The sequence below is a fragment of the Ovis aries genome, chromosome X, assembly GCF_016772045.2.
Source record: "Ovis aries strain OAR_USU_Benz2616 breed Rambouillet chromosome X, ARS-UI_Ramb_v3.0, whole genome shotgun sequence".
Taxonomy (NCBI): domain Eukaryota; kingdom Metazoa; phylum Chordata; class Mammalia; order Artiodactyla; family Bovidae; genus Ovis; species Ovis aries.
In genome coordinates this window covers 66,852,706-66,874,521 of record NC_056080.1, presented here as the reverse complement: position 1 = coordinate 66,874,521, position 21,816 = coordinate 66,852,706, and the positions used below count along the sequence as shown (strand labels likewise).

General features: G+C 38.8%; 1 protein-coding gene across 1 annotated transcript in view; it reads left to right on the top strand.

Moving 5' to 3' along the window:
• The window catches only part of NEXMIF (neurite extension and migration factor), a 210,467-nt gene extending 188,998 nt beyond the window's left edge, over nucleotides 1–21,469 (top strand). Inside the window, exons 2-4 of the mRNA XM_060408203.1 lie at nucleotides 9,914–10,039; nucleotides 10,751–15,122; nucleotides 15,720–21,469. Of these exons, the coding sequence (XP_060264186.1) occupies nucleotides 9,961–10,039; nucleotides 10,751–15,122; nucleotides 15,720–15,813 (4,545 nt within the window). The 5' untranslated portion in view covers nucleotides 9,914–9,960 and the 3' untranslated portion in view covers nucleotides 15,814–21,469. The remainder of the gene's footprint in view (nucleotides 1–9,913; nucleotides 10,040–10,750; nucleotides 15,123–15,719) is intronic.
• Nucleotides 21,470–21,816: the final 347 nt, after the last annotated feature.

Sequence of the window (21,816 nt, the reverse complement as noted above, 5' to 3'; positions counted from 1 at the left end):
ATCAGTCCTGGGTGTTCACTGGAGGGACTGGTGCTGAAGCTGAAACTCCAATACTTTGGCCACCTCATGTGGAGAGCTAACTCATTTGAAAAGACCCTGATGCTGGGAAAGATTGAGGGCAGGAAGAGAAGGGGACGACAGAGGATGAGATGGTTGGATGGCATCACCGACACAATGGACATGGGTTTGGGTGGACTCCGGGAGTTGATGATGGACAGGGAGGCCTGGCATGCTGGAATTCATGGGGTTGCAAAGAGTTGGACGCGACTGAGTGACTGAACTGAACTGAACTGAACTGAGGACATGGAAGCAACTTAGATGTACATCATCAGATGAATGGGTAAGGAAGTTGTGGTACATATACACAATGGAATGTTGCTCAGCTGTAAAAAGAAATGAATTTGAGTCAGTTTTAATGAGATGAAACCTATTATATGGAGTGAAGTAAGTCAGAAAGAGAAAGACAAATATATATTAATGCATATATATGAAATTTAGCAATGTGGTGCCAATGATCCTACATGCAGGGCACCAAGGGAAACACAGATATAAAGAACAGACTTTTGGAATCAGTGGGAGAAGACAAGGGTGGAATGATTTGAAAGAATAGCTTTGAAACATGTACAGTACCATATGTAAAATAGATGACCAGTGCAAGTTCGAGGCATGAAGTAGGGCATTGGTGCTCTGGGAAAACCTAGAGGGATAGGGGTGGGGAGGGAGGTGGGAGGGGGTTCAGGATGGGGGTATACATGTATACCTATGGTCAATTAATGTTGATGTATGGCAAAAAAAAATCACAATCTTTTAAAGTAATTATCTTCCAATTAAAATGCATTAATTAATAATAAAAAAAGAGGCTTCCAGTTCAAGATGGTGGAGTAAAAGGATGTGCACTCATCTCCTCCTGCAAGAGCACCAAAATCACAGCTAGCTGTTGAACAACCACCAACAGGAGGATGCTTGAACCTACCAAAAAAAAAAAAAAGATACCCCACATCCAAAGACAAAGATGTTAGAATATCATTCTCCCAAATCATCCCACCCTCTCCCTCTCCCTCTGAGTCCAAAAGTCCGTTATACACATCTGTGTCTCTTTCCCTGTCTTGCATACAGGGTCGTCATTGCCATCTTCCTAAATTCCATATATATGTGTTAGTATACTGTATTGGTGTTTTTCTTTCTGGCTTACTTCACTCTGTATAATCGGCTCCAGTTACTATCATGTGAATTGAATCGCCAGTCTATGTCTGACGCAGGATGCAGCATGCTTGGGGCTGGTGCATGGGGATGACCCAGGGGGATGTTGTGGGGAGGGAGGTGGGAGGGGGGTTCATGTTTGGGAATGCATGTAAGAATTAAAGATTTTAAAATTTAAAAAATAAAAACTAAAAAAAAAAAAACAAGACAAAGATGAAGCAGCAGAAAGAAAGTAGGAGGGGCATAATTACAATAAAATTAAATCCCATACCCACTGGGTGGGTCATCCACAAACTGGAGAACAAGAATACCGAAGAAATTCTCCCACTGTTGTGAAGGTTCAGAACCCTACATCAGGCTCCCCACCCTGGAAACCCAACAAATGGACTGGGAATCCCCAGAGAATCTGACCTTGAAGGCCAGGGGCATTTGATTATAAGACTTCCACGGGACTGGGGGAAACAGAGACTCCCATATTGGAGGGCACTAATAAATCCTTGCACACACCACGACTCAGAGAAAAAGAGCAGTGACTCCACTGAAACCAAACCAAAACTACCTGCTAATGTTAGAGGGTCTCCTGTGGAGGCATGGGTTGGCAGGGGCTCACCAAAGGGATTGGGGCTCACCACAAGGATGCAGTAACTGTCTGGAAAGGTCCCCTTTGGGGTAAACCTTCTTGGAGGTCACTATTGACCCAACCACAGAGCAAATAGACAAGAGAAGACAACGCAAGAGAAGACTCTACACATGGACATCACCAGGTGGTTGACACCAAAATCAGATTGATTATATTCTTTGCAGCCAAAAATGGAGAAGCTCTATACAGTCAGCAAAAACAAGACTGGGAGCTGACTGTTACTCAGATCATCAACTCCTTATTGCCAAATTAAATTGAAGAAAGTAGGAAACCCACATGACCATTCAGGTGTGACTTAAATCAAATCGCTTACAATTATACAGTGGAAGTGACAAATAGATTCAAGGAATTAGATCTGATAGACAGAGTGCCTGAAGAACTATGGACGGAGGTTCGTGACATTGTACAGGAGGCAGTGATCAAGACCATCCCCAAGAAAAAGAAATGCCAAAAGGCAAAATGGCTGTCTGAGGAGGCCTTACAAATAGCTGTGAAAAGAAGAGAAGCTAAAGGCAAAGGGAAAAGGAAAGATATACCCATTTGAATGCAGAGTTCCAAAGAATAGCAAGGAGAGATAAGAAAGCCTTCCTCAGCAATCAATGCAAAGAAATAGAGGAAAACAACAGAATGGGAAAGACTAGGGATCTCTTCAAGAAAATTAGAGATACCAAGGAAACATTTCATGCATAGATGGCCACAATTAAGGACAGAAATGTTACGGACCTAACAAAAGCACAAGATATTAAGAAGAAGTGGCAAGAATACACAGAAGAACTATACAAAAAAGATCTTAAAGATCCAGATAACAATGATGGTGTAATCACTCAACTAGAGCCAGACATCCTGGAATGTGAAGTCAAGTGGGCCTTATGAAGCATCACTACGAACAAAGCTAGTGGAGGTGATGGAATTCCAGTTGAGCTATTTCAAATCCTAAAAGATGATGCTGTGAAAGTGCTGCACTCAATATGCCAGCAAATTTGGAAAACTCAGCAGTGGCCACAGGACTGAAAAGGTCGGTTTTCATTCCAATCCCCAAAAAAGGCAATGTCAAAGAATGCTCAAACTACCACACAATTGCACTCATCTCACATGCTAGCAAAGTAATGCTCCAAATTCTCCAAGCCAGGGTTCAACAGTATGTGAACTGTGAACTTCCAGATGTTCAAGCTGGATTCATAAAAGGCAGAGGAACCAGAGATCAAATTACCAACATACGTTGGATCATCAAAAAAGCATGAGAATTCCAGAAAAACATCTATTTCTGCTTTATTGACTATGCCAAAGCCTTTGATTGTGTGGATCACAACAAACTATGGAAAATTCTTAAAAAGATGGGAATACCAGACCACCTGACCTGCCTCCTGAGAAATCTGTATGCAGGTAAAGAAGCAACTAGAACTATACATGGAACAACATACTCGTTCCAAATCGAAGTAGGTCAATGCTGTATAATGTCACCCTGCTTATTTAACTTATATGCAGAGCACATCATGCAAAATGCCAGGCTGGATGAAGCACAAGTTGGCATCAAGATTGCTGAGAGAAATACCAATAATCTCAGATATGCAAATGACATCACCCTTATGGCAAAAAGTGAAGAAGAGCTGAAGAGCCTCTTGATGAAAGTGAAAGAGGAGGGTGAAAATGTCGGCTTATAACTCACCATTCAGAAAATTAAGATCATGGCATCCAGTCCCATCACTTCATGACAAATAAGTGGGGAAATGATGAAAACAGTGACAGACTTTATTTTGGGGGGTTCCAAAATCACTGCATATGGTGACTGCAGCCATGAAATTAAAAGACTCTTGTTCCTTGAAAGAAAAGCTTGACCAACCTAGACAGCGTATTAAAAAGCGGAGACATTAGTTTGCCAACAAAAGTCCCTCTATTCAAAACTATGGTTTTTCCAGTAGTCATGTATGGATGTGAGAGTTGGACTATAAAGAAAGCTGAGCACCAAAGTATTGATGCTTTTGAACTGTGGTGTTGGAGAAGATTCTTGAGAGTCCCTTGGACTGCAAGGAGATCCAACCAGCCCATCCTAAAGGAGATCAGTCCTGGGTGTTCATTGGAAGGACTGATGCTGAAGCTGAAACTCCAGTACTTTGGCCACCTCATGCAAAGAGTTGACTCATTGGAAAAGACCCTGTTGCTGGGAAAGATTGAATGCGGGAGGAGAAGGGGACAACAGAGGATGAGATGGTTGGATGGCATCACCGATTTGATGGACATGAGTTTGAGTAAGCTCCAGGAGTTGGTGATGGACAGAGGAGCCTGGTGTGCTGCAGTCCATGAGGTTACAAAGAGTCGGACACGACTGAGTGACTGAACTGAACTGAACTGAGCAGAGCCCTACCCACCAGAGCAAGACCCAATTTTTCCCACCAGTAGTCCCTCCCATCAAGAAGCTTGAAGTGAAGTGAAGTGAAGTCGTTCAGTCATGTCCGACTCTTTGTGACCCCGTGGACTGTAGCCCACCAGGCTCTTCCGTCCATGGGATTCTCCAGGCAAGAATACTGGAATGGGTTACCATTTCCTTCTACAGGGGATCTTCCCAACCCAGGGATCGAACCCAGGTCTCCCACATTGCAGGCAGATGCTTTAACCTCTGAGCCACCAGGGAAGCCCACACAAGCCTTTTAGCCCCCTCCATCAAAGAGCAGACAGAAGAGGCAAGAAGAACCAAAATCCAGCAGTGACTAAAATAAAGGCACATTACAGAACGTTAATCAGCATGAAAAAGCAGAAAGTTATGTCCCAGATGAAGGGACAAGATAAACCCCAGAAAAACAACTAAAGAAGTGGAGATAGGCAACCTTCCAGAAAAAGAATTCAAGGTAATGATAGTGAAGATGATTCAGAATCTCAGAAAAAGAATGGAGGCAACGATTGAGAAGATACAAGAAATGTTTACCAAAGACCTAGAAGAACTAAAGAACAAACAAACAAATGAATAATACACTAGAAGGAATCCATAGCAGAATAACTGAAGCAGAAGAATGGATAAATGACCTGGAGGACAGAAATGTTGGAAATCACTACCACAGAACAGAACATAGAAAAATGTATGAAAAGAAATGAAGAGAGCCTGAGAGACCTCTGGGACAACATTAAACACACCAACATTCACATTATAGGGGACCCAGAAGGAGAAGAGAGAGAGAAAGGACCTGAGAAAATACTTGAAGAGGTCATAGTTGAAAACTTCCCTAACATGGGAAAGGAAATAACCAGCCAAGTCCAGGAAGCACAGATAGTCCCAGGCAGGATAAACTCAAGGAGGAACACACAAAGACACATAGTAATCAAACTGACAAAAATTAAAGACAGAGATAAAATATTAAAATCAACAAGGGGGAAATGACAATATGCAAGGGAACTCCCATCAGGCTATCAGCTGATTTCTCAACAGAAACTCTACAAGCCAGGAGGGAATGGCATGATATATTTAAAGTGATGAAAGGGAAGAACCTACAACCAAGAATATTCTACCCAGGAAGACTCTCCTTCAGATTTGATGGAGAAATCAAAAGCTTTTCCAGACAAGCAAAAGTTAAGAGAATTCAGCACTAACAAACCAGCTTTACAACAAGTGCTAAAGGAACTTCTCTAGGCAGAAAACAAGAGAAGGAAAAGCCCTACCTACAGAAAATAAACCCAAAACAATGGTAATAGGATCATGAAAGTGAAAGTGTTAGTCACCCAGTCATATCTGACTCTTTGCTACCCCATGGATTTTAGCCTGCCAGGCTCCTCTGTCTATGGAATTCTCCAGGCAAGAATACTGGAATGGGTTGCCATTCCCTTCTCCAGGGGAATAGGATCATACATCTCAATTATTACCTTAACTGTAAATGTATTAAATGCACCAACCAAAAGACATAGATTGACTGAGCAGATGAAAACATGTGCATGTATGCACTTCCACTTACCACATTACTCTGCTTGACCCCCCAAATTGTATGTAATTATTTTATATTGCTAGGTTAATCCTATTCCTATTATGGCTTGCAATTGTAATCATCTTTTATTTTTTGTCTGACTATTGATTGTGAAAACTGATAAATATCTTTTACTATTGTGATTATGTAAGTATTACTCACTTAATACCATTGTATCATGATTGGTCAACAGAAAAAATATAGAATTCTATATCACCAAAACTAGCATTTAATAGCAAAACCTGTAATCACTGTTTAAAATCCAGATGCATATCAGAATTATCTTGGAATTTTTTGAAAAATACAAATGCCCAGGTATTTTTTTTTACCAGAGCTCCAGATATGTTTCTATGAAGCAGCCATGTTTAAAAACAACTGGACTATATGAAGATCTTTTATCTTTATCTAGGTTGTTTCATTTTTCTATTTCATAGTCAGTGCTCCCATTTCATTTAGTTTATGTTTTCCCATTTCTCCATCTCTTCTTTTTTCTTTGATGTTCTTTCTCAAGCCTTTATCAATCATAGTAGAAAAGCTTTTGTATACATATATATATGCATAGCTTACGAATATATATGTAAACTTACAAATTTTTACCTAAAAAAATTATGACATTTTGATTCCACTTATTTGAGCTAGTATAAATAGAATGCTATATTACTAATTTTTATTTATTTTTTCTTTTTTTTAAGTTTTTTATTTTTTTAATTTTAAAATCTTTAATTCTTACATGCGTTCCCAAACATGAACCTCCCTCCCACCTCCCTCCCCATAACATCTCTGTGGGTCATCCCCATGCACCAGCCCCAAGCATGCTGTATCCTGCGTCAGACATAGACTGGCGATTCAATTCTTACATGATAGTATACATGTTAGAATGCCACTCTCCCAAATCATCCCACCCTCTCCCTCTCCCTCGGAGTCCAAAAGTCCGTTATACACATCTGTGTCTTTTTTCCTGTCTTTCTAATTTTTAAAAAATAGATATGCAACAAGCGACAGAGGTTAACTATATAGCACAGGGAACCATAGTCAATGTCTTATAATAACCTATAACAGAAAATAATTTCAAAAACAATATATGTGCTTATATATAAAACTGAATCACACACAAAAAACAATTATATTTTTGAAATTTTGTCATGTTTATCTTTTTACCAGTTTTTCTTTTTTAAATTTAAATTTATTTATTTTAATTGGAGGCTAATTACTTTACAATATTGTATTGGTTTTGCCATACATCAACATGAATCTGCCACGGGTGTACATGTGTTCCCAATCCTGAACTCCCCTCCCACCTCCCTCCCCATACCATCCCTCTGGGTTATCCCAGTGCACCAGCCCCAAGCATCTTGTATCCTGCATCGAACCTGGACTGGCGATTCGTTTCTTATATGATTATATACATGTTTCAATGCCATTCTCCCAAATCATGCCACCCTCTCCCTCTCCCACAGAGTCCAAAAGACTGTTCTATACATCTGTGTCTCTTTTTCTATTACCAGTTTTTCTAAATGTCCTATGGACATCTAATAACAACTTATGAAATACAAAATTTTGAATATATTTGTGTAGCATATGATTAACATAAATTAATTAAATGTAAATCTATTATATTTAGATTATTAATGACATCATTCAAGATGCTTCTATTCTTGTTTTTTCTGCACTTGATAAAATAGTCCCTGAGCAATGTTAATATGTCTCACTATGATTATATATTTTTTCTTTTCACTTATATTTCTTCTTATTTTTGCTTTTGTATCTTTGTTTCTGTGTTGTTAAGATTTCTTTGCCGTTAATGGTTTATGATGTCTATCTTCTTGGTGAATTATACCTTTTATTATACAAATATTCATCTTTGTTTCATTTAAAATAAATTAATTTTTAAAAAAGAACAATGAAAAAATAAGGAAAAGTGTGTTATATGGAAGGAAAGTGTCAGGCCTATGATTCTGTCGCAGTTGTTTAGGCTGACTGGAGTAGGGAGAGACTCATGGCAACTCATGAAGTTCCTGAAGCCTAGAATGCCTTTCTCTCCTCTATTATTCCCCATTCCTACTCCCTGGAACAGCATCCTTCAAGGTCCAAATCAAATGCTGCTATTAGTGAATCCTTCACTGATTTCCCTCCTTTCTAGAAGTGGAATAATTTATCTCTATTTTGAACTCCTATAGAAACTTTTTCCCTCTATTTCAGTGAACAAAATATATTTATTAGTATTTGTCTCTGACTTGTTTTCTCCCATAAATTCTGAGCAACTTGAGAGCAAGGATCTAGTCTCAGTCAACTACCTTTTCCACTGCAGTTTCTGGTACACCACCATGACCACAGGTAGTACATAGTAAATTTGTTGAATTAATTTAAACTGGTATCCCAGAGATTAGCACTACTCATCCCAAAGGCTATGTTGTCCCAGATCCATAGGCAGAAACATGAATTACTTTCTTGCCTTATTTTTTCCCAGTTGGGAAAGGCCAAGGACAGCCACCAACACAATCGTAGGCATGGGTCATCTAGACTCTGAGACCTGAGCCCTAAAGGCCTTTGGGGAAGAGCATAGCAATCTACTAGGACAAGATCTGTGAGCCTTCTTCAGACCCAACTGAGGGAAGGTCAAGTAGGAGAGACTGCTTTTCCACTTTAACTGAGCATTTTCTTGCTTCAAAATACCTGTCTCCATGCTAATGTTATATCAGTGCCATTACACTGCATGATTTACCATGGTCAGCAAAGCAGCTTGTACATTATTCCAAACGTGCTAATCAATTTCAGCTCAAAATAGATTTTAATAACCCCATAAAATTTGTTATCCTAAAATGCTGATCAACAGGGAAGAGTTAAACAAGTGCAGAGATGTTTGTATTGCAGGCATAAAAAATTATAATCCTTCTCCCAAATCTTTTTTTATAAACAGCCAAGGTATAAATTAAAATGTGTGAAAATACACGCCTTTAAGTTGTGTCATTTAGAGCTGAGATCTAAAGTCATAGGAATGGACTAAAGGATTTTCTGCTCAGGGTTTAGCCTTCTGATTCTGTAGGGGGGGAAAAGGCCCAAATAATAGATAATCATTGTTAATATATATGATAATATCTCTATTAGTATCTAAGTCAGTATCTATGATACTCAGTTTACCCTTTTGAAAAAAATTAAGGGAGTAAGGGAGCTCCCTGGTGGTCTAGAGGTTAGGATTCAGTGCTTTCACTGCCATGGTCCAGATTCAATCCCTAGTGGGAAAACTGAGATCCCAGAAGCTGCGTGGCATGGCCCAGAAAAAGAAAACAAATAAGAACCTAGCAGAGCCAAAATTACAAGATGATTATAAGTACAAATGAGAGAACTTCTGTAACTGTATCCAGCCTAGCACCTAGTGCTCCCTTCCTCTCCCCTTCCCAACTTATCAAACTCCCATACCAGTCTCCACCTCTTCTCTCTTTTGCCAAAGCATATTATCTCTATTCTCAATACTTTTTTGCATTTAATTCAGAACAATGAATCCTGGGTGCTTGGTCAGATTTTTTCTGAGGAGAAATTTATATTCTTAGGAAAACAGCATCCCAGAGTAAAGTTACAGTGGCACTTATATGTTCCATGATTCTTGTTGTAGTATACTTGTTCCAGTATTCTTGTTGTATCTGACAAGATTAGACAATTCTTGATAATTAAGTGCATTGCTCCTGTATATATTTCATGATACCTTAATTTTTGCTAGTAATATTTGTCTGAAGCAGCTGTTCTTTATTTCATTACTTGAAAGGGGATATAAGTATACATTAGTAATCTGTGGAAACATTTTTACAGCCTTGTTTTGGCCAGGGGTTGGAAGCGGTTAAATGTGTTACTATCTGAAGGAAGATGTAAGTTTGCCTGCTTCCTCAGACTTCTGTTTTAATAGTATGGTAGCCAAGAGGGGATAGAAGGATCTAGAATGTATGAATGAAGTGTGAATTTCCAAACTGACTTATATAGTATGTATAAGCTATGAAACAAAAACAATAGTGGCTATGAAGCCAGTCTGAAAACAGGTAAATTCCAGTAAAGCTTTTAAGACCTCTCTAGCTGAAATAACCTTAAAACAGAAAAAATTTAGTGACTGATATTATTATGTATTTGAAATGTGCAGGTTGGACAGCATTTGGACTTGGAATGAAACAATAAGAGGTTCCATTCATGGATAACCAACAAGATAAGGCTATTGTTGCCTCAACCAACGGAGAAAACACTATGATTAATGGGGTCAAGGAAAATGGTAAGGGAATTTAATTATAGTATGCATTAGCTCTCCCAGTAGTACTTTGTTATTGCTATAGATTTTCAATATCCACAGAGCAGGGGCAAGTTAAGTCTAGGATACCTCTGAGATAGGTGTTAATCCTAAACTTTATCCCATCAACTCTGGGATATGGGACTAGACTGGACTGGACCAGAAGGGTCTCTAGGAGGTATCTAATCCAACCCCTTTGCTCTCTGAAATCATCTCTATCAAATGAATACTTAGGTTCCCCTAAATTCATAGTGAATTAGAAATCTGCTTTGATGTGAAGTTTGAAATGTCTAGATTCCGTAGAAGCTTCCAAAACAGAGGTAAGTCTGAAGGATAGGAATATGCCTTAGAGTTTAAAAATCATGAATATATCCCATTTGAGCATTTTCCCACCCTGAAAGCTTTGACTTTCCAATTGATCAAGCAATCCATTTTCCCCTTATTTCTGAGGAGAATGTTGTGTGTCTGAAGAAAAAGCTGAACCTAAAGAAATAATTACTTTATACTCTCATAAATGTTCAGTACAAAATCAGGGTCATTCTTTAACTTTGTAGTTTCTAGTTCTAAAGTTAGAGAAGCTGAAGCTTACCTTTTATACATTAATATCAAGTACCAGAAACTGATCAAGGGAAAGAGTTAATGAGTCTGGTCTAAGATCTTTAACTTTATTTCTGTCATTTTCCCCCTTTTCTCTAGATTCAGAGGACCAAGATGTGGCAATGAAGTCATTTGCAGCTCTAGAAGCTGCTGCACCAATCCAGTCTATACCAGTGGCTCAAAAAGAGAACCTGATGTACCCCAGAGGTCTCCTGCCTCTGCCCTCTAAGAAGCCCTGTATGCAGAGCCCTCCCTCTCCTTTGGGCCTGATTGAAGCACCTGAGCACGCTGCTAATAGTGCTTCTGTGAACGCCATCTCCCTTACATCTGGTGTTGCAAAGGGCCTGAACACATGGTCATTGCCCAATGAGTGTGAGAAAGCTCCATTTGCCATAATGGAGCCTGCAGGCATGTCAGCTCTGAATGGGGACTGCCTCATGCAGCCAAGCCGGACTTGCCTGGGCTGCTTCATGGAATCCAAGGATGCAGTAGATCCTGAGCCAGGGATCAGTCTAAAAGTCAGTGATCTAAACAGGGATTATGAAACCTGTGCAGTCTCTGATATAGGGATTCAGTGTATTAATGCTGGAGAAAACATGAAATACGGAGAACAGCTTCTCTCAGATCAGCTCCTAGGCTTCCCCTTGCACAAATCAAGGGCAGGAGATAGACGAGAAGCTGAGAAACCTGACATTGACTTGGAGGACCCAGGTCAGAAAAGTTATTATGAGGCATTATTGTTAGATAAGTGCAATACAGAAGAGGCTTTGCTGGCAAATTCCAATCAGGATTGGGGTTACTTTGAGACTTTCATTAGTGAGAGTAAGATTGAACTACTTGACCTCTGTTCCAAGAATGAGCTGTCTGTCAACCTCTTCTCTGAAGAAGATGTGGATAACTACATGTTTGATGATGATGAGTCAACACTGGGAAGTGATGTCTGCTCCCTGAAAATTCGATATGAGTCCTTCCAGGACAATGTTCGAGACAAGACCACCCTTTTGATGCAGGAGGATGCCCAGTTCAACTTTTTTCCCAGTGTCTTTACTACATGCCCCAAGCGGGAGTCTAAAACTGGGGCCCTGAAGCAAAGTAGCGATTTTTCCCAATTCAAGGTCCCTGATGTGAGCATTATCTGGGGGGAGGAAGATAAAAACCTGGACAAGAAGAAAGGCAAAGAAGAAGGCCAGGAAGAAAAAGGTACAGAGAAAAAAGATGGGAAGGATAATGATGAAAAATCTGCCTTAAATAAACCATGCAGTGGAACTGAAGTAGGGCAATTTAAGAATCTAAAGCAAGGCCATCTTGCCAATTCCTTGGAGGCATCAGGGAATTTCAGTGATGGTAGTTCCTTCATTGAGGTCTCATTTGATACCATGGGGGAGATCAAGGACTGTAGCCGCTATATGGCTCGGGACACTAATTCTGGCAGCTCCTCCTCCCAGCAGAACTATGGGCTACGAGCCAAGAGAAAAGTCAGGTATAGTGAAGATTATCTGTATGATGTTGACTCACTAGAGGGTGAAAAAGTAAATGAGAGGAAGGAATGGCTGCCAGGTGGTTCTATAGAAGAAGATGATGATGAATGGTGTCCCAAAAAGAGAAGAAAAGTAACCCGTAAGGAGCCCCCTGTTATTATCAAATATATTATCATCAATCGTTTTAAAGGTGAGAAAAACATGCTGGTGAAGTTGGGTAGAGTGGATGCCAGTGAAACAACAGTTAATTTGAGTGAAAATCAGCTCAACAAATATGCCAAGCTGGCTCCCTTGAAGGGCTTCTGGCAAAAGAAGAAAAAGCAGAGAAACAGCAATGCAGACTCCAGCAAAATATCCTTATGCCAAAAGCAAAGCTTTGAACCAGGTAGCTTTGAGATGTCATTTCTGCCACCTGCTCGCAAACGAAAATCTAAACTTGGCAACAGGCACAGGATTCAAAGAATCCCATCCATAGAAACGTCAGCAAGTGGTAAGCAGGTTTCATTCTGCAATGATGAGAGGCAAGCTAATAATCGTAAAGAAGATGGAGGCCTGAAAGGCACACTGAAGTCAGCACCTCTGGCTGCCCCCAGCTGTGCAAATGGATCACATTTAAATGATATCACAGGTCCTGACTCAGAGAAAGTCAAAGCCCAAGATGGTCAGTTTAAGGCACCAGAGAGGAAAGTGCTTAACAAAATCAAATTTAAAAGTGAAGCCAGGTTAAAATCCAAAAAAATCAAAGCTGGGCAAGAAAGCAAGCCAGTTGTTCAAATGAGCCCTCTTTTGGAAAACCAATCCTCCAAGGCTAATTCAAAGAATGAAGCTATTGCTGGGACCTCAAACAGTTCTCATCTATCTGAATTTCATGAGACAAAGGTTGCTAAGAATTCTACTTTCCTACCAACCAGCTGCTCTTCTGAAATGCCTCTATCATCTGCTCATGTTGCCAACAATATACCTGTTATTCCTGGAGGGTATCTACAGACATTGTTAGATGCTTCTGACTTGTCAAATAATACTGGTATCTCATACTTCAATCATCATTCTCCAGAGCAAAATGAAGACAGGCTCACTCAAACAGAAAAATCATTTGTACCTCTCCAACCCTCCCAGGACTGTGTGCTTTCCTCACCTTCTGAGTCTGAGCTACTTCAGTCATCCCAAAACTTCAAAATGGAATCAAGCAGCTATGGAGATGTGTGGCACAACAAACCTACTTCTGGCTCCCAGGAATTCATGGCTGAAGTCTCAAGGGAGATAGTTCCAACCCAGTCCAGTGAATTTGGAGTCTCCCAAGTAGTCTCCATGGAAAATAGCCTCACAGCTACAACATACAATCCAATCTGTCTCAATAGTGGTGGCAGCAGTTGCAACAAGGTCATATATACCTCTGTGCAAGACACCCAGCTCTCATCTGATGACTCTTATCAATTATGTCACTTTAATAATGGAGAGGTCTGCTTTCCTTTCCAGCAGGGTCCAGTCAATATGGACAATGTGCGGCTCTTTAGCTTTGATTCCATTGCCCCACTCTCTGTCAACTCAAGCAACTATTGCTCCTTAAGCTTGAAATCTTGTGAAAAGGATGGTGATGATGATATTGCTGATGACTTCTTGGCCCACTGCAGCCCCAAGCTGGTGATACAGCAGAGCATTGATGAGATAGCACCACTAAAGGAGTCCACTGACCTCCTGGATATCTCCAACTTCACTCCTGACAAATTCCGCCACTCTTCCCTCTCAGAGATATCTCCACCTGATACTCCCAGTCTTTCCCCTCAAATTACCAGATGTGAGAATATCAAGACACTAGGAACACTAAAAGGATTTCAAGAGGGTGTCCCAGGAACACTGGGCAATATGGAGAAAATCAAGTGGGACTGCAGTAACCTTTCACGGCAGGTTCAAGTGGATGATGGATTTACTTTACATAACCATCAGTTTCAGTTCCATATGTTCAATGATGAGGATTCTGTCAGCCTACTCCAGAAAGCCCCTTGCTTATCAACATTTAATGATCCATCTAGTCAAATAAGTACCAGCAACAAGATGTCAAAATCAAGAAAGAAAAGTTCACCCAGCAAGAGTGGGGCTATGAACCAAAGTTCTTCTCAGAAAAACAACAGGAAAAAATCCCCCAAAGGCAACAACAAAGGGATTGAAAAACCACCTGGCAAAACCTCCCGCCAGGTCCCTAAGTCAGCAAAGAAAGGGAAATTCATGGCTGCAATCAATGGAGAGAAAATGCAAATTGGCATCAGTTGTGGAGGAGGCCAAATCAACAGCATATCCTCCACAGGGAAGACATTGGCTGAATGTATCCAACATGGCCCTGTGGCCTCTATGAAGATGCCAAGTCAGAAGGGACTTTCTGGAGACTGGTCTTTGGGGAAGGAGAGCAGCCCAGGCTGGAATGACATAAACATGGGCACCAACACCAATAACCTTTTGGATGATGACCAACGGGAATTTCAGGAGCCTTCATATATCTTGTCCAACATTGCCTCTGGTATGGCAGATGTGCAGAGGTTCATGATGGCCTCCATAGAACCCCTTTGGGAACCCATGGAGCACCATGGGGACCCCAATATATTCTACTCCCCTGAGTCCAATAGTCTAAAATTAAAAACCCTCAAAATATTGGCTGGGACACCACAGGAATCTAAGAAAAAGGTCAACAGTGGCTCTCCAGGAGCCACTAAGAATCACAGGTCTATCAAGGGTGTGAGTAAAAGCAATGGGAAAGCAGCGATAGGTGATCCTAGTCGTGCAAGCATGTCTGGTTATAATGAGGACTCTCGCTCTGCCTTCTTTGATAAAAAGCTTAATAACCTGAGCACTTTAGGCAATAATGTACCAACACACAAAAAGTTATATCGTCACAAAACCAGCTCCAAGGCCCTGAGAGAAGAGAAATGTAAGGGAAAGCGTATGGAGCGAGAACAAGTCCACAAGGATGAGGCTGGGACAGCTTCTTTTGAAAAACTGAGGTAATACTGCACCAAAATGGCTGAGATGATGCACCTTAGCTTTCCTACTCTGCTAAGCCCACAGTCCCTCATTTTTTCCCTCTTGAAAGCAAAAGTTTGCATGAAAGAAACTGTCCCATTCCTTTCTTTTTCAAATTAAAACAAAAAGAAAAAAGTGCATGAAAATCCCTATACCTCTAAGCCACCCAAAAGATTGGGCAATTTTGTTGTGGCTTGACGAGGGATAAGTTTTGACAAGGCTACTTTTTCTGCTAGTCAGCATTAATTTTTACTTACTGAGAAAATACAACTAAAATATGCTTTTGAATGATTTGGGGAAGGGAAGGGCTTTGCAGTAAGAAAAATTTTGACCAACAGAATTTAAAAGTTATATAGACCAAAAAACCAATGTGATTTAAACAAAAAGAGCATAATTTAGAAAACAAAATCTCATCATAAGGCAATTAGGAGTGCTTTCTAGTGCCCCCTGCTATTGGTATCTTTTTCTGCATCATACGGCATCTAGTATGATGTAAACAAATTTAGATTGTATGATCCCTTTGTGGGACATACACTAAATCTAACTAAGATGGCATAAATTGTTTGGTTTTTCTGCAGGGATTCCAACTACAATCTCCTAAATGCAGAAACAACATTTTGGGTTTTACCTGTGTTTGAAGAAGAGACTCTCATTTTCCAGAAAGACATTTGATGTTTGTGTTTTATTTCTTTCAAAATATGCCTTGTGGTATGTATGTTGACATGTAAGTGCTTAAAGAAAAGAATTTTAAAGTGTGGGAATAAGTCTTTAGAAGCAAACTTTAATCTGATGTTCTATGTAAAAGACTTTAGAAGTCATACAGTTGCACAAGTAGTTTATGCACTATTTATCCAAGGGGAAATAAAGGAAAACGTTGTGCCAAACTACAAACAGGTGACTGTATTGTATATATTTTTACTTCTATATCAACATTTGGTTGTGAGTATTTGGGGAACTTGTCCCTGTTAATTTAATAGAAACCATCCAGTGATTATTGCTATTAACCACCCCCACTTATGTGGATAGCACCTGTAGATCACAGTGGAAAAATATGTTGTGTTACACAATTTACCAAAACTTAAAGGATACTGTTTGAAATGTGCCAAATTTCCTTACCTCATCTTACATATTCACCCCCACAGTTTAAAGCTCATTAATTAATTTAAAATGTAAGAATTCATACCTTATTTTTAAAATTAAAATTCTACTGTCCGGTGTGGAAACATGAACCATTAAATAAGGCACAATAAAGGTTTGTTTGTTCCATTGTCTAAGGGTTAAAGTGTTGCAAAAGTCTGAAAGTCACAACAGCTAAGTCCATCAGGGACCCAAGTATATGCATTTACAGAAACTTTTACAAGGAAACAAAGCAGCTGCTTTAAAGTTTGTTTTCTAAAAGGAAAATCTGTATCTGAAAATTATTTAAAGTGCAAAGTTATATTGCTGATACTTTATATCTCAGTTTTATATATTTTATAATAGTCTGGGATAAATTATAAAATAGCTATAAAATCAAGACTATGATAAATGAAATACATAGATTGCTTTTAAGTAGTTTCATAAATGTTTTATTCCAGTTTTGTCAGAAATGCACTCATATCATGGCTTTAATGTTAAGTGTTTAATCTTGCAATGCCAATGTCATTTAAAGAAAATGTTAAGGTATCTCAGTTCGATGCCTATGAATCACATACATATATTTGATAAACTGAATAATTCGTAACAACTAATTGAGGCCATATATACTTAGTCTGAGGATGACTAGAGTATCTGATGCCACACACTAAACTTAAATCTCAATCTTTTATATAAATTTTTGAAATCACATTTTTAATTTAGCCCTTTCCCTTTTCAAAAAATTTCACAGCCCCAACATCCCTCACAACTAGCTTTTTCTTCCCTTTTATTCACCACTTGACTTCTAACATTTGATCTCTTTTCCTGGCACAGTTGAAGGCCTGTGTGTCTGATGACTGATGCATAATGGCACAGATGAGATAACGGATATGAAAGCGCTTTGTAGATCGTAAAGTGCTATACAGATATAGGGGATTAATATTATTAATGTTGTTGGTTGTTGTTGTTGTTACTCTTACTATTCTTACTAATATTGTTACTAACCTATTAACTTGTGGATATATAGGCTGTGGGTGGGAGGGTGGAGAATAGGTGGGTGGGGGAAAAGGGGATTTTAAAAAAGGGAATATATTTCAAAAGGAAAATTTTAAGCAAAATATGAACCTACCTAGTCATTGCCACCTAAATATATTCACAAACAGAGAAGCAACATTTGAAAGTAGTCAGAGAGAAATGGAAGGAAGCCTGTCACATGTATAAGTATGCACACTTGTCCATGATTCCTTTTACCAGCCAGCTCTACTACTTACAACTAGGTAGTAAAATGAACAAACTTTTCTTCTTGATGGTGTGATTGTGTATGTCTGTGGGGAATGAGTGGGTGAAGAGCATTTCGTGAGGCTGATTCAGGCCTATTCCTAGGTTTTGACACTAGTGTGTGGTGAGTCCTGGAAAATTACTTAATGGGAAAGTACCAGATGTGACATGTCTCCTGCTCTTTAGCAGCCATTCAAAAGGAAAAATAATCAAATGGGAACATTTTCTTCTATTTCTCCACTCTGATAGCTAGCTGTTTTTACTAAATGCTACGGCTGGTTCCTCAGAACTGGTCTTTGTTTTGTTTTTATTTTTCTATTTTCCAGCTGAATTTAGTTTGGAATCACCAACTCTGCCTATATTCTGATCCCCAAGACTCCAAATCTCAAAGTCACCAGCTTACAGGAATGGAGTGCTCTCTATGTAATCTAATGGTGGCAATGAAAGAAGGAATAAAGAAAATGTTCCATGAGTACAGTATGTTTTATAAAAATAAATATGGGAGCAGTTGTCCCACTTTTCCTCAGTATCAGTTCAGGTTTGGAAAATGGGGTGAGGTGGGATAGAAGGACAGCCTAAAACTGTTGGAAACAATTTCCTTGTCAGAACTTGCTATCATGAATCCTTTGGAATGGATACTCTTTCAGTCGCTCCTATGGAGCCCATTAGGAGCCTAATCTAGGACATGGTTTATCCCTTTCTCCGAAAAGAACTGCCATTTTAAAGTACCTTTTTTTCTTGGCCTACAGTTAATTTTATGTTTTTAAGGTTAAATTAGTGGCTTATAACCAATTATTTTGTACTGAAAGATAACAAGGAACCGAGTTTGAGAAATGAACAATGGGATTAGGCAGAAGATGATTGTTCTCTAAATTGCATTCTATATCCCTCTCAGTATATCATGTTCTGAGGTCTTCAGTTTGGGAAGCTTTGTTGGTCTTGTCTCTGCTCTCACAATCCTTTGCTCCCTCTAACAACATAATATGCCTGACTTTTGGAGATTCCTTATTTAACCAGCTGCCTTAGTGGAGTGAGGACCAGTGACAGAAAGGTAGTGTTTTTACCCTATCATAGATATTTGAAATCAGCTATATGGAATTTTCCTGGTCTGAATTTCCTGATTGCCACTCCCTTCTCTCTTCTAAGAAGCTTCTTCTTATAATTCCTCCCCCAATAGAATCCCCTTTAATCTTTTCTTTCCTGGGAGTGATATTCTCCATTATTCTCCTTACTTAATTCTAGTTCTTGATATTAAAAATGTTCTTCTTTTATAATCTTATATTCCACCTCCCCAAGGTGTCAGACTATACGAACTTTAGCCAGGCTACTTTCTTATGGAAGTTCAAAGGGAAACTTTCATATTCTTAATTACTTTTCATTGCCTTGGCTACTTTCAAATCTAATTTTAAATGCAGATACACATGCACACACATGCAGAATTATATTACATGACTAAGGAAAGTTGGAAACTCCTTTTCCTTGAAGATCTATAAGGAAAGATCTGGTCCCTTTCTGCCCTGGTTAGTTGTTGGACTATGAGGAGCAGGGTGCTGAAATAGTGGCCTTGACCAATGTTCTTTGAGACTCTCAGTGTTATGTTTGGTCTTTGATAACGGACCTGAATCCATGGCCTCTCCAGTGTCTCATATACCAGCTTCCTCACAGCTCTCTCTTCTGACTTGTTACTTTGTGTAGTTATGTGTTAAGGCCTTACCTCTTCCTCAGTGTTTTCAAACCTCCGGCACTACCTTGACCATCACTTCATCACATCTTCCTGAAGTCCTTGGTGCTAGATGGACTTTTGTGACAACTTTCACCTTCTCTGACCTTTTCCCTTGCTTCTTAAGAAGCATCTGCGTGTGTACAGGCAGAATAGGGAGGGGGCAAGTGTATAAAGAGAGAGGCATAAAAGATGCTCACAAGCTGTAAACAACTCTGGCTAGCATCCTTTGTCCTGTTATGCGAGATTCTGCAGTTCTAGTAAATTTCCATTTTAGTGAGTTCTAATTAGCAGTTATTGCCTAAAGGAGGAAACCCATATCCAAGAACCTCTTAACCAAGCTTGGTCTTACCAAGCTGAACCCATCTGATGCAGATCTGCCACATCTTCAATTCACAGATGCTCTCAGAACAGTTCCAAGAATGAAAGAGAGCTAAGTTTCTGTGCTGAAGAGAATGAAGCATTAGCTAGTCCTAACTGATGCTAGAACTAGAAGTATTGGTTTTCTCCTGTATTATTGAGAAATTTTCCAGTTTAAGGAGTTTTTGTTTTCATTTAGAAAATTTTAAGTGACTACCCATCACTACAGGAATATGTCCTTTTTATGAAATAAAACTAACATGAGATTGACTTTCTAATAATAAAATTCACTAAGCCCATCATTGTGTTTGGAAGACTTAGTACCAAAACCAAGTATTTTTAGTAGCAAATAGGAATCTTGTCAACAAAGTGTAGCCCAGGAATTTTGTAAAGGTTTCTCAAGGAACAAAATAAGATAGAAAAAACTTTAGGTGGGCTGTTTAACTTGGGAAACAGTATCAGCTTGAAGGTCCTCAGCCAGCATGGGCTTATTTTGATGGCAGTACTCAGGCTACCCTTTAAGGTACATTTTTTTTCTCAGAATACTAAACAGTAGCTACAGTTGTGAAGCAGAGCTCCCCATGCAGCTACATGATACTTGAGATGTACTCTTGATTTCAGAATAATAACTAAGAGATAAAGCATTGGAGAAGGATAATGTAAAAGAAAGAGGTTTAGTTCAAAGTTTACGGTGTGAATGAGGCTTTTAAAATTGGTATCTGAGTAAATAGATATTAAAGATACTAAAGAAGCACTCATCAACATGATATGGAAAGGATGTCTGTCCATCTAACAAGCTCGGTGATTTCTGAGTCTGAGAAAGACACCCCCTTCACAAAGAAGAAAGGAGATATTTAAATTATTTTGCCTCTTTGAGAGATGCCTAGTTTTACAGCACAAAAGAAAAGGCTTAGAATGAAAACTATAAGAGGCTTTTTGTTTTTGACTCCCAGTGAGAATGAGAGAAAGCTTGAGATGCTCTACTGGGATTCCTGTAGCACTGATTAGAGTTTGCTGCCTACAGAGTGTTGAATGTACTAGTCCTTAATTTAATTTCCATAAAACTGAATGCACCTCTTTAGTAAATTACTGATTTATGGTGCTAAATAAAATGATTATCCCCATTTTTTCTCCTCTCCAAGCCCCTTAAGCATTTAAGAAAATTTAAAAGTGTTAAAGGCCCTTTTTATGAATGTAACCTAAGTTTCTGTTTGACATATGACACTGCAACTTTAAAATGTTAGGAAATTATTTGCCTTTTTCTTTTAGAGTTAAACTTTATAAATAATCTGTAGAGTCAATCGAAGAATAAAGCTTAGGGATCACTCTTAAGACGCCTACAAAATCTTGTATATTTTTAAGTGTGCCAATTTGTAACATATTTTGTAAGTGTATATTTTTCTTAGAAAAGTGCTGTGAAGTGTCTGTATGTGAGAATTTTCCTTTTTCTGCACCACTAGGTGCTAATAAAAGGATATTTACTTCAAAGTTTCTGGTTTTAGAAACCACAATACAAAGAAAAAATACACTTTTGTTGGGAATTTTGTAACACAAAACATGTTGTGAACGAGTGTAGTGATATTGTGCAAAAGAAAATGAACATTTGTGAGCTTCTTGCTGTTTTATAGATTTTCTTGTAAATTATTCTTGTAACACCTCTGGTTTTGTTGTTCTTGTTGCAAAGGTTTTAAATATTTGTGATTGAGTGTATGGTGAAACTGTCATAATGTTACTTAGCTGAGTTTTGTTATTGTTTATGGAATAAATAAAAAAGAAAAGTTTAAAATACTGCTTTAGAATCATATGTAACAGAAACCAACCATTTCTAATTAAATTCTATGTCCCAAATAAAAAGTTCTTCATTGTCTAGATCAATGTTTCTCAAACTGTCTGTGATGAAGGACTAATGTTTTCCTCCAATCCATTACAAACTAATACTATTATAAAACTCAATAAGAGTGAATTTTTAAAAGTAAAATTTAAAACGATCTGCAAAATAAAAGCTCTAATATATTCAATTCAATATGTAAAATTACATTTCAAAACAAACATTACATAGGAAAAAAGGAAAGAATTGCAAAAAATTGGTACCATATTTGAGACAAGTCCACTGTGTGTGAAAGTCGTGTCCAACTCTTTGCGACCCCATGGACTATACACACAGTCCATGGAATTCTCTAGGCCAGAATACTGGAGTGTGT